General features: G+C 39.3%; 1 protein-coding gene across 22 annotated transcripts in view; it reads right to left on the reverse strand.

Annotated features, from left to right (window-relative positions):
• The window catches only part of SAMD12 (sterile alpha motif domain containing 12), a 430,023-nt gene that overhangs the window by 380,342 nt on the left and 33,652 nt on the right, over positions 1-16,029 (reverse strand). For all 22 annotated transcript variants that reach the window (XM_058275949.1, XM_058275954.2, XM_058275946.2 and 19 more), the window contains exon 2: positions 7,571-7,749. In XM_058275949.1, coding sequence (XP_058131932.1) covers positions 7,571-7,749 — 179 coding nt within the window. The remainder of the gene's footprint in view (positions 1-7,570; positions 7,750-16,029) is intronic.

A 16,029-nucleotide genomic window follows, 5' to 3' on the forward strand; every position in this document is an offset into this window, starting at 1 on the left:
GTGGCTCATTATATTTCTCATGCGTTATGTCCTTTCATATCTTTGGTGACATTATATTGGGTTGGCAGCTCCAGTCGGAGATTCTTGCTCCCTGAGCCAAGATTGATAGCCAAGAGTTAGATCATTCTATCCCCAAATTGCCACAGATCTCCTTGGAGGCAGCTGAGCAATGTAATTTGATCAAGGGTAAGTCTGACCTACCTCTCATCTTTTAACCCAAGTCTAAATTCTTTTAGCTTCCTGTTTAATTTTATGGTTTAATCCCAGATTAATGCCTCCTGTTTACTCTTACAAATGTCCACCAGCCTCCCTGAAGTCAACTCTCATTTATCCGCCCGTGGCTTACTTAGCCAAAGCACCAGGCTTTCTCCTCCTCCTGCCTCTAGCAACATACTTCCAGACCAGCTCCTTTAACTCTGTGCCAAAGAAATGCAAACTAAATCTAATATTAGCCTAATGAGAAAAAGCAATCTGCTGCCAAAGAGTCACATAATGCATCCCCAAACCAAGTGCAAGTAATTATTCACTGTTTTAGATACTGGCACTGTTTTTCCCTTATATAATACAGCAATCAAGATTTGCTGTGTTTTTCTCGAGGGATAAAGAATACGTGCAGCATTTAACCCCATCCTTTGCCTAGCTGGCTAGAGCCTCACTCAGTGTAATGGACTAAATTTTCTTTTCAACAATTACTTCATTTGTCCATTTAATGTTAAGGAAATAAAAAAGCAGTAGATTTAGAGCTGTTAGACTTAGATTTCAGTTCCATTTCTTCTAGCTCTTAACCAGAAACTAAGTTTGACAAGTTATTTAAATTCATGGTTTTCTCAGATATAAAACGGGGATACAATTTTTAAGAAAAAAGATATGGCACAGATGTACATATGTGAGGGACACTCAAAGAGCCACTAAGATTCTTTTTTTTTTTTCTCTCCCCTTCTTCCCCCCCCCCCCCCCCCGTTGTCTGCTCTCTGTGTCCATTTGCTGTGTGTTCTTCTTTGTCCACTTCTGTTGTTGTCAGTGGCATGGGAATCTTTTTTTTTGCGTCATCTTGTGTGTCAGCTCTCCATGTGTGCAGCACCATTCTCGGACAGGCTGAACCTTCTTTCCCACTGGGCGGTTCTCCTACCGGGCACGCTCCTTGCACATGGGGCTCCCCTACATGGGGGACACCCTGCGTGGCATGGCACTCCTTGTGCACATCAGCACTGCACAAGGGCCAGCTCCACATGGGTCACGGAGGCCTGGGGTTTGACTCGCGGAACTCCCATGTGGTAGACGGGTGCCCTATCCACTGGGCCAAGTCTGCTTCCCAAGATTCTTGATTTTCACTATGACTTACCACTTCACAGACTCTGGAGAATTAGCATTGTGTCAGGGAAAAATAAGGATTAGCCTGAAGAAAATTCTCATTTTACAGGCATAAAAACACAGAAAGGGGAAGTTTTTTTGTGAGTGCCTAGAAAAGCAAGTCTAGAAGTAAAAAGTTTCTCATTTCTCAATGCTTTGTTTAGGCAACTTGTCAGGACACGTCTCAGATACCAAAGTGGAGATCAGCCAGGATACTGCCTGCTGATAGGCTGATCTTTGTCCACCGCCAGTGATGCCATGGAAACTCAAATCCCAATCATAAAAATATTCAGGAATATCACTTTCAAAACAGATTCCTGAGTAATTCAACATTATTCTTATAACTGAAGCACTCATCCAACCAGGCAACAAGGAAAAGAGTCAGAAGAAATATTAACACAAATTCTTTTTTCATCTTAACTTCCATACCTAGAGAACTTCAATGGCTTTCCACAGATTAGAGCAGCTCTGCCCAGAACTTTCTGGGTTGAAGGAAATCTTCTATATCTGTTCTCTCCAATACAGTAATCCCTAGACACATGTGGCTTATGAGCACTTGAAATGTGACTGGTATGACTAAGGAAATAAGTTATTTCATTCTATTCAGTTTTAAATAATATAAATAGTCATGCTTTGACCTGGAGCTATTTTCTAAACTCAGTGGCTGGATAAACCCTGAGAGATAGCAGTTGCACACGTTAATCTGCAAAGACTGGTAAAAGGTGTTTTCATTTTTCCCTTCTTTTCTTTTTGTCTGTTGTTGTTAGCTCCTGGCATTCAAGGAAAGCTCTGTCAGACACCTCAAAGTATAAATTTCAGCAATAACACATTAAAATATCAAAATGTCCAGATTTCAACAAAAATATTACAAAACATACAAGAAAACAGGAAGCAATGGCTTAGGCAATGGAAAAGACTAAAGCATCTGAAACCATAAACAAGAAGGATCAGACTTGGGACATTCTAGACCTTTTTTTTAAAAATGATCCTTGGTGAGCAGATGTGGCTCAAGCAGTTGAGTTCTCCAACAAACAAAACAAATGAAAAAGCCAGCTCAGGGAAGCCGGTGTAGCTCAGTGGTTGAGCACCAGCTTCCCACATACAGGTTCCGGGTTCATTCCCCTGCCTCCGACACAAGAAGGGTATTTATCTGGGGTAAAAGCTTACAGTTACAAGGCACTGAATCACCACGAGACTGGCCCTACAAGAAATTTAAAGAGAGTTCTGCAAATTGAAAAGAAAGGATGCTAAATAATTGACTGAAGTCATATGAAGAAATAAAGATCTCTAATAAAGAAAAGGATATGAGTAAACATAAATATCGGTACTATTGTATTTTTTACTTATAACTCTACTTGTATTTATATAGAATCAAAAAAGCAAATGCATAAAATGTAACAGATTAATAGTTTAGACATATAAATAATATTTAATTTGTGTAAATAACTACACAAAGGTGGGGAAATAGAAGGGTAAAGAAACACAGTTTATGTATGCCATTGAAGTTAAGTTGGTATCAAAGCAAACAAGACAGTTATAAATTTAGGATGTTAACTTTAAGCCTCATGGTAACCAGAAAGAAAATATTAGATAAAAGAAAGTAGAGTACAGGTTACCAGAGGCAGGAGAAAGGAACAATAGGGAGTTAACACAAAAATAGAGTAAGGTTTCTGTTTAGGCTAAAGTGAAAGTTCTGATAATGGATGGTGGTAAGGCTACCCATTGAATTATGTGCTTGGGAAGGATTGGGTTGGAAAGATTTATGTTGCATAACTTGTTTCCACAATTAAAACAAAGAAAGGTAAAGTGATAATGACAATTAAATACAATATTAATAATACTGGATGGGATCTAAGAATGGCTCAAAAGGACATCATTGGGATATAAGAAAAATACAGAATATAGGCTTTATTTCAATGTTAAATTTTTCAAACTTGTTAACTGCACTTAAAGTGATTATATAATTGAATATCTTTGTTCATAGAAAATGCACAAGGAAATATTGTGTCAAGGATTATTATATGCACAACCTGCACTCAAAGTTCACAAAATAGATGACAGACAGATAGATAGATAGAGATGGAATGATACAGTGAAGATAGCAAAATGTTAAAATTGGTGGGAATATGTTAAGAGTACTCTGTATGGGGTTTGTACTGTTTTTGCAACTGTCCTATAAGTTTAAAATTATTTCAAAATAAAAAGTTAATAAACTATAAAAACAAAAAACGTTAGTCACATATGGCTAGTGGCTACCATGTTGGACAGAACAGATAGAGAATAAATCCACACTCCTCACCTCAACATTCAAACCCCATACACCTTGGCCCTAACCTGCTGTTCCAAGCTAAGATTCCACAGTACAAATCCTGACTGTAATGAGACTGGTGTGGACCACACCTGAGCAGCCCTGCTACACACACAATCTCTCTCTCTGGATCCCCAGTACTCATATGAGTTTAGAACTCAATTTGGTAAATACCTTTTGCAGATCTCTATTTCAACTGGACTGAATGCTGTTCAGTGATAAGGCTTAAAAGCAAGCTTGGTTTTCTATCAATTTCTTTTGGTCTGTAAGAGCTGGAGGAAACTTGTGGCATAGACAACCTCCTTCTGGAATTAGGGTTCTGAGTGTTTTGAGAAATTGGAGTCAAGGGTCCCAAAATATCAATTCTAAGCTAGAGAAGCAAGAAAAACTGTTTTTCCTAGGACAGGAAAAAAAAATTATATATATATATATATATAAAAATATATATATATATATATATATATATATATATATAAATTATAAAAGCACAGAAATTTGAAATTATGAAAGCAGTAAAACTTTCTGGGTCAAGGTACATGCTGCATTCCCCCCACCCTCACCTCCTAGGGCTCTTAAAATGTAGAGACACTACAAAATTTTTTTTTAAATATTTAAAAATGTATAAAAGGTCAAACTAGAAATCAAAGAATAGAAATTTCTGAGGTATCAGATTGGAGAGAAAACCAAGGAGGCGTCTAGGGATCTCAGTGGGTGACATGTCCAGGGATAGCTTCCAGAAACCTACAAGGCCAGGACACCCAGTGGCAGAGTCCGTAAGCATGGCAGGGAGCTGCAACCAGGTTCCCTGATGCCTCCAAAGGGAAATGTGCAGGGGGAGGTATTCAATTTGCACAATCAGTCACAAGCTGAGAAGACAGACCCTCAAGCTGAAACATTAATGCAAACCTGGTCAGCGCTGTTGCATCCCTAAGAGTACAGGTAGAAGCAAATGCAAAAGCACTTCAATGGAATGGTTTCCACCATCCCAGGCACACAGAGGTAGACATCCCCAAAGATACCTCATTCCCTCGGCAAAATACCCTTATCAGCAAGAATTAGATGTGGGAAAATTCAGCACCTAAAAGCCAGAATACCGACCCAACAAACAGGTAAAGTCGTAGCTGAGTTACTGAAGTTAATAGGGTAATCTGAAAACGGTTTTAAAATAATTATGCTTAAAAGGATGCGTATATTTTTTAAAACTCAAAACAGATGTGGAGAAAGTGAAAACTTCCCCCATAACCCCAACTCCTGATATAACTGCTGCTCAAATTGTGGAGTAAATCCTTCCAGCAGTGATCTATGCCTTCATACAGAGAAAAGTCATTGGTCCATAACAGGGAACATATCTATATAGATCCTGTCCTCCTCCTCTCTCCACTTTAAAATGTTATCACACACGCTTTTCCACATAAATATGCACAGGTCTTCCTCAAGTTAATAGAGGCGGAATTCTGTCCCATGGCAGAAATATACACTATTGCTTTAGCCAGTGTCATATGAGTGAACATTTATATTATTTCCCATATTTTTATATTATAATCAGTGCTACAGTAACTTTCCTCCTGCAGCCATCTTCACATGCCTGGATGATTATCTCCTAAGGACAAATTCCTAGATATGGAATTATTGGCGCAAAAATTACACATGATTAAAATTTTGATAATGTATCCCCTAGAAAAGCTCTATCAATTTACACATCAAATGGCTTTAATCACATACTTTTCTTGACAGAGATTTCCTTTAAATAACATTTATGTAAGTTTAGAGAAGTTCAAGTTACCAGAAATTCAATTATTTATCCAAGAGAAATATAAGACACCTCACAACTCCAGTAACCCTCTAATACTATAGAACAGAAAAGTTAAATGTATTTGTACATGGACAAAACAAATTAACATTATCTGTGGTCCAAAACTGTCAGGGTATGTGACTCTGCTGGGGTCCACAGTTACCACACACTATGGTACTCACTTTTAATTCCATCCTCACAGCTACCACAACTGGCATCTAGTCCTCTATGAAAGACAAATACTTTGCTTAAGCTTTTATTAAAGGTACTGGTCTGTTCACTCCAAAATATGACATAGGTGTGAAAAATCCCAGATTCCCCTTTCAGCCACATTTGCTAGGGGGTTTCATTGTAGATGATTTGGATAAACTCCAATGACTCTGGATTCCAATATGTGGTACATTCTTGAGGAAAGGTTTATTGTATGCTATCAAATTCTCAATGAAGTACGCTTTCAGCAAAGCAAATATAAAGGGACCTAGAGGCAAATGCTACCAATGTGAAAATTCAGAATTTACTACAATATCATGTATTTAAAATAATTTAGAAGTAACCAAATTGTATCAGATTCTAATGCAATTTGTTATACTACCAAATCTGCTGTTTGCAAATAAAAGCAATATCATCTGGAAATATTTACAGTTGAATTAAAAATTAGACAAATTTCAATTTATTTTCCTTTTTCTCCTCTCTAATTTTTAATATTTTAAGCATCCTTTTGAAAAGATTCTCTTCAAGAAAACTCTATCTTCCATTTAAAGAAGGCTCTTAAGAGGTTTTTACCCTTCACTATTTCAAGTTGTCTGTGTTGCACAATAGATTGATCATATTTAAATACAATAATAGGGCTCAATTTCAACTCTGCTCACAAACCAAACTTCAATGACCATCAAATAATTTCCTCTGAGGAACAATTTCTTTCAGACAAAATGTCTAGTGCACAATACTTGCAATATCTCTGGTCAATCATTCCCCACTCCCTACAACACACACACACACACACACACACACACACACACACACCCAACACAGACTCATGCAACTAACACCATCATTTTTTGGTTATCCACATAAAGAAGGGAAGCTAATTATTCAAAACCAAGAAAAAGCAAAAGAATTCACAGTTGATTTTGGAGAACATTATTGGAAGGGTGAAGTAATGTATGACGGCACATTTGCTTCATATGCAACATTTGCTTCCCGAGGCATGCACACATACATTCACTCAACAAAGACTTAAAAGAAATTCCCTTAGAGAGAAAGCACAAAGGGAGAACCCAAATGCCCGCAAATTCCCAACGGGCACACCAATAGGAACATACTGTTCCCACCCTACCCCTCCCCAGTTTGAACATCTTGATTGATTTCATAGAATCCATCTAATGCCATTTCCACTGTGGAAAGCCGCCTCTATGAGAAGCCAGCTTTAAGAATCATCTACCCCCCAAAACCCATGTTCCTGCAAGTCTTTTCCGATAACTGTATTGTCAGTTTTATGATATCTACATGCAGGCTAAAGATCGAAAAGAACTAAGTATCCTCCAGCAGAACAACATCATCTTCCATTAGTTACCATAGTTTACCATTGACCATCTCACAAGATTGTTCTGGGGACACAATAAGCCAGTATATTCAAGAGTCAAATGTCAGCTATTATTATTAACTAACCGTGTCTGTCAGCAAAAGTTCCTCGTATTTGTGCAGCACAGACCATTTTCCAAAATGCATCTACATGTATGGTAGCTTTTGATCTGCTCAATCTCATGGAAGGGGTAGTTTTTATGATACCCATTCTACAGATGATGAATCTTGAGGCTCAGAAAGTTAGATGACTTACCCAACATCATAAAGTGGTAACTCTGAGGCTAGGAGACAAATATTTTAGCTTTAAATCTAAGGCATTCTTCTCCATCACCAGTAGCTCAGAGGCTGGCTACAAAAGTGTTTCAACTTCATTCCAAAGGGGATATATTGTTACTTACAATCAAGACACAGTCCTCATGTAACCTAAGATACAATGGTAATTAGTGAAAGTCCTATCAGTTCTTCTCTATGGCTGGATCACGAAATAGCAAAGGAGCAGCTTCAGTATCTCCTTAATTAATTGGATTATTACCTACCTTAGCCGTCTCTGCTTCTGCATGCAGTCGTCTGGGGGTTCCTTTCTGGTCAGGCACCCTCTGGATAGTTTTGTTTTTAATGGATTGAGATTCAGCACCTTCACCTTCAATTTGCAGCTTAATACCTTCAGCACGGACAGGGTGATCAATACCCCGGGGATTCAAACCGCAGTGGAGAGCTTGGAAAGAGGAACAAATGTAACTCAGAAACAAATCATATAAGGAAGGAGTCTAAGACAGGAAACATTTCATCAGACCTAAGTGGGAAGAAACAAGGCAGCTGCAAAGTGAGAGGTGGTCATGGGAAACAAGACGGTGAGGTGGGAGCATGGCACAGTGGAACCTTGGGCTTGGAAGTTACGTAGGCTTAAGTGAAAATCCAGAAATCATTAGTTCCATGTTGTTGGACTTTGAGCAAGTTACTAATCCCCATTTTACAGATGAGAAAACCAAATCAGACAACTTCATAACTGCCTCCCACATATGCAATTATTTCAATGCCTAAAGTTTAGCTTACATTTCTGCCTCCATTTGGTAAAGTGCTTAACTCTCCCTCCTTCCAAATATTCTTGATCCTTCAGGCATCCACCCTCTTGAATTCATTCAACAAATATTTATTGAGCATTTACTATGTGCCATCCCTAGGTTAGGTCCTGGAAATACGGCTCTTATATGACAGACGTTGCCTTCAAAGAACTCACAATCTACTAGGAGAGGCAGATGAAATCAGTAGGGATTTTAAAACAGAGTTATCACTGATACATGGAAGGTAAGGAAAGATCAGAGTAGAGTGCTCATGAAGTCACCCCGGTGGCTTCCAATTTCTTATAACTTACTCCCTTCGTGTCCCATAAATTCAATCTAAAGTCATTTTTCTGAGGATATTTATTTATTCAACAAATACTTACTGAGCCACTCCTTTGTGCTGGGTATTGTGAAGAAATAGTATTAATGTTTTGGGAACCCCACCTAGAAGACCTCCACGAAGCTGTGTGTGTGTGTGTGTGTGGTGTGTGTGTGTGTGTGTGTGTGTGTGTGTGTGTTTTGAAGTCTCTGGCAGTAAGTTACTTCAACTCCTTATGCCCCAACCCTTCAAATATACTTAAACACTCCCTTATCTCTGGTGTCAAGTATTTAAGGCCAAAAATTTAAATTCCCTACCATCTCCCTCAGTATTACACTTCATCAGTAATCTCCCACCCTACATCTCGAGCTTTTCCCTTTCTCAGCACTCTTTCAAACTTCAGCCAGCTTCTGCAATTCTAAAATCCTTCCCTTTATATTCACCATCCCATCCAGACTATGGCCCCTCTTCTCCTTGGCCAGGCTTCTGAAAGAATATGTTAGACCTGAAGGATGAGGAAAGGCTTCCCAGAAGATGTGAAGTAAGGTGTTCCCCTCTGACTCTCCAGTAACTCTTTAAAGATACCATCCAGTCCCATGGCTTTTGATACAATCTATCTGCCAGTTGACTTTCAAATTTTAACTTCAGCTTTAATTGCTCTGTGAGCTGCAGACATATGTAAAATTGTTACCAACATCCCAATTTCAATGCATTACAGATGTCTCAAATTTAACATGTTCAAAACTGAACCCTTGGTCTTCCCACAAAAAAATTTGCTTTCTCCATTCTTTCCCAGTTACCCACATGCAAACTAAAGAGTCATCCTTGACATCACTCTCTCCATGATTCACCCTTCCATTCGTCACCTAGTTCAGTATACTATGTATCCAAAATACTGATCAAAGCCATCCACTTTGTTTCATCTCCACTACCACCACCCTGGCACAAGCTGTTTACATCTCTCCCCATATCTGGACTGCTGATTAGCCCAACCGGCCTCTGTTCTTCTTCGCTTGGACCCCTAAATCCCATTTTTAAAAATAGTTCAGATCATGAGATTCTTCTGCTTAAACTTTCTAATGGCTTCCACTTGTACTTAGATAAATCATTATCTGTCCCTTTACTACCCTTCCAACTTCATCTCCCACTTCATCCCTTGTTCACCATTCTGATCATACACTTCCTGATCTCTTCCTTGACTTCACAGTTTTCCTCCCATCTCCTGGACTTTGTGCATGTTATTTCTTTACCCTTCATAACCTAACTCCTACTCATCTTTCTGGTTTGGGCTTAAGTGTCAATTTCTCAGATATGCCTTCCCTTAACCCCCTACCTCACCCCCACTGCTACCTCCACCCCCAGATAGATCAAGTTCCTGCAATAGTAGGAACTCAACAAATATTTAATGATCTAAAAAAAAAAAAAACCTGGTAGTACAAGGGATCCAGATGCATGTTATCTTATTTCTACCATCTTATTTGGAAATTATCTGTGAAAGTCTCTTCTCCTAGTCTCTCAACTTCCTAAAGCCTATTTCATGGTCCACAGTAGGCACTAGACATTATTAGTACATGTCTCCTCCCTCAGGCTTTGTGCTAGATCTTAAATCTTCCTGAGAAACTCTGTGGGATATAATTATATTTAATCCACAGATAAAAGAAATGTGGCTCAAAAGGATTATGGTCACCAAAGGTCAGACAGGTGTCTGATCAAAGTCATATAGATCCTGTATCATTTATGATGCAGAGGATTTCAACTTACAGCCAAGCAAACCCAAACTGGATTAAACAGTAGATAAAATTAGTGTTTCATACCAGGAAGTACAATACTTGCAGTAATGATACAGGCTTCAGCATGCATTTAGAGGGCAGCTCAACATTCTCACCATAGTCCTTGATTCATTTCATCTCTTCATCTTGCTATCCACAGCACCAGCTTTATCCTAAACCTGGGTCTCCTCATAGCCACTGGAGCTACAAGCTTCTGCTTCTCCTTCTGTACCAATGACCATGTTTCTCTTTCTCTCAAAGCTTCTCCAAACTTTCACCTTCTTTCATTGGCCAGATGTGAGTCTCATTCATTACTGAACCAAAACCCTGGCAATGGAGACAGGTCAGTTCCCCAAACCACACTGCTGCTATTCAACAGGACAGGGACAAATGAGATGATGAGTGAAAAAGAGCACAATGCCTATTTGAGGCAGTGGTGTTAAGAAAATTTAGTCAAAACCCGTGAACACTTGGTAATTACTGTTAATATAAATCAGTGTCTCCATCTCCCAAGGCATTGCCTACTGACAATGGATATTCAATTAAATAAACTAAAATTGTGCATATTTTAAAGAGCATGCTTGTGTGGGGAGATGCATGGGCATGGCTAGGTTTTAGACATTTATGAGAAAAAGGAAAAAGTGATAACTTTGCTCTTTCTCTCCAGCAATAAACCCTCCCCTTCCTGCATTGAGAGTCATGATAGGAATATCACTGAACTGCCTGTAGTTTCCAGGTCCTCTTCTGCTGCAGCTCCTCCTTCCAATCCATACTCCCATGTGCCTGTGCCTTTGCCCCCGTGGATCCCTCCCCAAGAAAGACTTCCTGCTCTACCCCACCCCTGCCGCCTTCTTTGGGAAGCTAATTCCCATCACCCCAGGAGTCAGCTCAGACTCCTCTGGAATGCCCTCCAGGAGTCCCAGGCTCCGAGAGCAAGGGTCCTTCACAGACATCATGTCCTGGTGCTTCCTTTCTCTCTCTGCACTGATGATGTCCATCTAGTTGATGTGCCTGTCTTGCCTACCACAACCGTAAGCCTCTCGAGGGCAGGTTAAACCCCTTATTCATCTCCATAATCTCCAGTCACTTGTCCAGAACCAGGCTTGTTATAAGCATTTAAGGAACATTTGTTCAGCTGCTGAATCAGGAGCATGCCTTATACCAGAATGAAACTTTCCCCTGCTAATAAATACCTTGTGTTCAAAATGTGTAGTATCTATAAATATGAGGCAGAAGATTTTTTTTACTTTCTACACACGTAGCCTTCTTCATAATAATATTTTAATCCTTCATAGCTGTCCCCTGCATTATTGCAAACCCAGTAGTTGGTTTAGGTTTTTGTACTTGGGTTTCTTTAAAAAAAAAAAACAAACATTTTTTTTTGACAGGCTTTGCTTTGTTTTCCCTGAAATTTCTTGTCCCTAATATTTACAAATCAAGCAACTTTCAAATGGCTTCTTACAAGCTGTGACCTCCATCTCTTTGCTCATCATGTAAAAGAGTGTCCCTGGTTTGCTTTCTCTTTGCTGTCCTTATCACTACCCTTTCTTGTTTTCACCAAAGCTATTTACTCAATTTACTGGGCTCAGCAGTGCACAGGGTGGCTTCGAGAGCCCCTTCATGTTTCTCTGATCTTTCTGACCACTCCTGTGTTTGACGGATTTCTAGTTATTGAATTGACACTGCAGGCTGCCTGTGGTATTTAGCTGAAGTACAGCCACTTCCACTTTTATTTCATCTTAATACAGCCAGCACTGAATTCTTCAAAATGAAGAGTTAAAAACCAAAACAGCTTTCCTAGATATTGCTCTTTTAAAAATCTAACAGGGAAGTTTTTCACTACAAATGCAGAGGCTTTAACTTTATCTTGAGATGCCATTTTGAAGGCACAGTCTTTTTCTTGTGTACCAAGTTCCCCTTTATTTACACACCCCATCCCGTCCACGAGTAGAGATTTTTTTTATTCCAAGGCTTGAGAATTTCTTTGTCAATAATCTTATAGTGATTTTCAGCTAGAACATGTTTTTGTGTCTTTGTGTGTGTGTTTTGTTTTTTAAAAAGGTAGTTAAGGCCCAGCAGTACCAGGTTACTTTAGAATTTTCCTGGAAAGGCACCAGCTGGTCCAGCAGAAGTAGTGCTTTTGGTTGCTGGTGTCAATAAAGGGAAGAGAAGCCATCAGAGCCAGAACCTCGGCCCTCCTGGGCCTGAGCTCAGAGCATCCCCTTCCAACATGGCCTGGGGAACAGAAACAGACTATCCAGAAGTGCCAGGCTACCTGTCACCTCAGGAGGACGTGGGAAAAGCTGCAGGAAGCACTGAAGTCACTTTGCTGCATTCATTCTGAAGAGCAAATGGATCTTGCTCCACAAGAACTCAGTTGACTGGCCGGTCCCTTCAATCCCTACCCACACCGCACTCTTCCTGTGGTGAAGTAAGGCAAGAAGTCTTGTTCAAGCGGAATATCCCTTTAATCTGAGCTTTATCTTGAATAGAAACTCTGCACACATTCTCCCATGCCTGTTAGGATGTTCTGGCTCCTGCACTGGGGGTACTTCTACTCCACCACATAGAAACTGTAGCTACTCCCTGAACATTTTTTGTTTATTTTTCTACTTTAAAAGAACTATTGTTTTTACAAAATATACTCTTCCTTTCCCTTACCTGCATGGGTAACCCTTCAGGAAAAAGAAAAGTTTCTCTTCTTTCCACAGTGAACTCTTAACTGGATCTCATACCAAATATATCCTCCTATGCAATGTTGACAATTCGTCTCTTTTTTTATTAAAAGGTCTGTGGTGTGTTTGTGTGTGTGTACCAAAAACTGCAAAAATTATTAACACATCTGCATAGTCTATGTCTAGGAGCTCTTACAAGCAAGGGACGTTTATTGATCTTTACACACCTAGTGTCAAGCAACTAACCTAAGGAAAGTGCTCAATCATTGTTTATAAAATGAGCAGAGATACAATGGAAAGATACTGAGTCAATCCTACCTGTACCCATTCCTTTCCTATGAGTAATTTATATTTTTATTTTTCAAAAGAAGTCAAAGTTACTTGCAATCTAAAAATATGTTTAAATTACAGACTCATAAAGCTCTCCTAAAACTGCTGATTTCCTTGACCACTTCTGGAGAGAAGACACTATTTTACTTATCTGTGTACCCCAAAGCCTAAATAGTTGGTAAATATTTTGCACCTAAGAAATGTTGTTAAATGAAAGGATGGCCTTAGAAACACATCTGGTTCAATCGCCATTATTAATTATTAGTACTGAGATATACTTTTTACAAGTTTATGTATATGTCTTATTACCTGTTAGAGATAAAGTTCCAAGGGACAAACACCTTTTATCACAAGTCCCTATGTTAAATATATTAATACATATAGCAAACACTCACCAAATATCTATTTGATAAATGGGGTACCTTATTCATTATATTCTGGATTCAAATTCAACAGAGCACTAACCTCTAGAAGTACTGTGGGCATCACAAAGAGCCACACACTTCTGATTATCTAAACATTCCCAACACTCTCCTCCTTGTATTTCCCACAATATGGCTACAAAGTGAAAAACTCAATTTCCCAGGCTTCCTTGAAGCTACAAGTAGACAGATTTCTGCCTAGGAGACATAAACAGGAATATGGTAAGTAAACAACTGTTCTGGAACTGACAAGAGAGGAGCAGATCCTAGTACCACCCTTCCGCCTTCTTTCTGCCTTGAATGCAGATGTGCTGTCTAGAGCTGCTGCAGACATTTTGAGACCATATGGCAGCAAACATGACAGACAGCCAAGAGGCTAGTAGACATACTGGCTCTGACATAATTGGGTTACTCAAACACTGCCATTAATTGCCTACCTCGCAACTTCATGCTAATGTGAGGGTAAAACAACCCTCTACTCATTCAAGCTACTGTAAGTCAGGTCTTCTGTAACTTTCAGATGAGCCATTCCAACTGATACACAATTCCATTTTAGCCAAACGGAATAGCATATTACTGCTTAGCTCTTTTTTAAGGAGGAAAAATAAGAAAGCCAAAATCCTAACCAAATATTCTAGTCCAGGTCTAATAACGTCCATTATGACTTAGAAAGCTGTATAAGTGTAGTAATACCTTAATGAGGAGGATGATACTAAGAATACATGCTATCAGACAACATGCCGTCAGAGGTAGAAGCAATCCTGAAGAGACCGAAAAGCACCCAGAACATTCATAAAAACTTTTGCATGGGAATAGGGTTCACAAGTGCTAGATCACTGATGTTTCAGTGTGAAAATCTATGAAACATACCAGAAATGTATGTCTCAGGAATGCAGGCTGGGGATAAGCGAGCGAGGAAGGGGCACAACGCCCCCACACAAAGGTGCCCAGCAGGCATCTGTTGGGGGAGTGGGGGCTTGACAAACTAGCCCCCATGGACTGAAGCCAGTGTACTGCCTGTTTCTGTACAACCTGTGAGCCAAAAATGTCTTTCACACTTTTAAATGGCTTCCTTTTTAAAGTAAAAAGAAGACAAATATTTCATGACAAATGAGAATTATGTGAAATCCTAATTTCAATGCCTATGCATGAAGTTTTATTAGTACACAGCCACACTCATTCACTTACATACTATCTATAGCTGTTTTGTTTTTTGTTTTTTTTCATGCTACAACAGCAGAGTTGAGTACTATGACAGAGCCCATATGACCTGCAAAGACTTGCTGGCCCTGTCAGAGGTCTGCAGGCCCCGTTCTAAGACAGGGTCTTGGAGCACTGGTCTGAGAACCCCAGGCCCCTCTTTCTAGCACCATCCAGCAAAGAGAATTCATGGATCTTTGGGGGACTAGCCTCTGATATACCCTGTACTCCCCATTCGCCGGCAGTTTAAATGAACTAAATTTACTCTAAATTTGTCGTTTGGGTCAGGCTATGAGGAGACAGAGTATGATTTCCAAACCTCTCCTTGGCCAACTAAACACAGTTCTCCACATACATGGTGAAACTTAAAATTTCTAAATACAGGCTGTTTTCAACTACCATGAAGAATAGAAGTAAAATACAAATTTCCAGATTGATAACTCAAAAACATTAAAAGGCTAGCATGTCCATTACAGGCAAGTCTACAGGACCATTATAGATGGTTCCCCTATTCCAGACAAGCAGAAGTTCAGAGGAAGGCAGGCAAGGATATGGCATGGTTAGTGAAGGGTCAGGCCCAGAAAATACATTTTAATGTCCTCCTAAGTGTGCCTGGTGATTTTGGCCATTGGGAATAATGTAGCTGTGAACATCAGTGTGCTGATGTCTATTCATGTCACTGCTTTCAATTCTTCTGGGTACATATCCAGTAGTGGTACTGCTGGGTCACATGGCAAGTCTATATTCAACTTCCTTAGGAAGTGCCAAATAGTCCTCCACAGGGGCTGTGCCACTCTACATTCCCACCAACAGTTTGAAGCATTCCTATCTCTCTACATCCTTTCCAACATTTACAGTTTTCCAACTTTTTAATAGTTGCCATTCTAATAAGGGAGAAATGATATCTCACTGTAGTTTTCATTTGCATTCCCCTAATCACTAGTGAGATTGAACATTTTTTTCAACTGTTTTTTCAACATTTATATTTTCTTTGGATAAATGTCTATGTAAGTCTTTGGTCCATTTTTAAATCAGATAGTTTGTCTTTTTACTGTTGAGTTGTATGTAGTATCTCTTAATATATCATGGATATTAAACCCTTTTTGGATATGTGATTTCCAAATATTTTCTCCCATTCAGTTGGCTGCCTTTTCACCCTTCTGACAAAGTCCTTTGAGGTGTAAAAGTGTTTAACTCTGAGAAGATTACATTTATCTAT

The sequence above is a fragment of the Dasypus novemcinctus genome, chromosome 14 (assembly GCF_030445035.2).
Source record: "Dasypus novemcinctus isolate mDasNov1 chromosome 14, mDasNov1.1.hap2, whole genome shotgun sequence".
NCBI classification, from domain to species: Eukaryota; Metazoa; Chordata; class Mammalia; order Cingulata; family Dasypodidae; genus Dasypus; species Dasypus novemcinctus.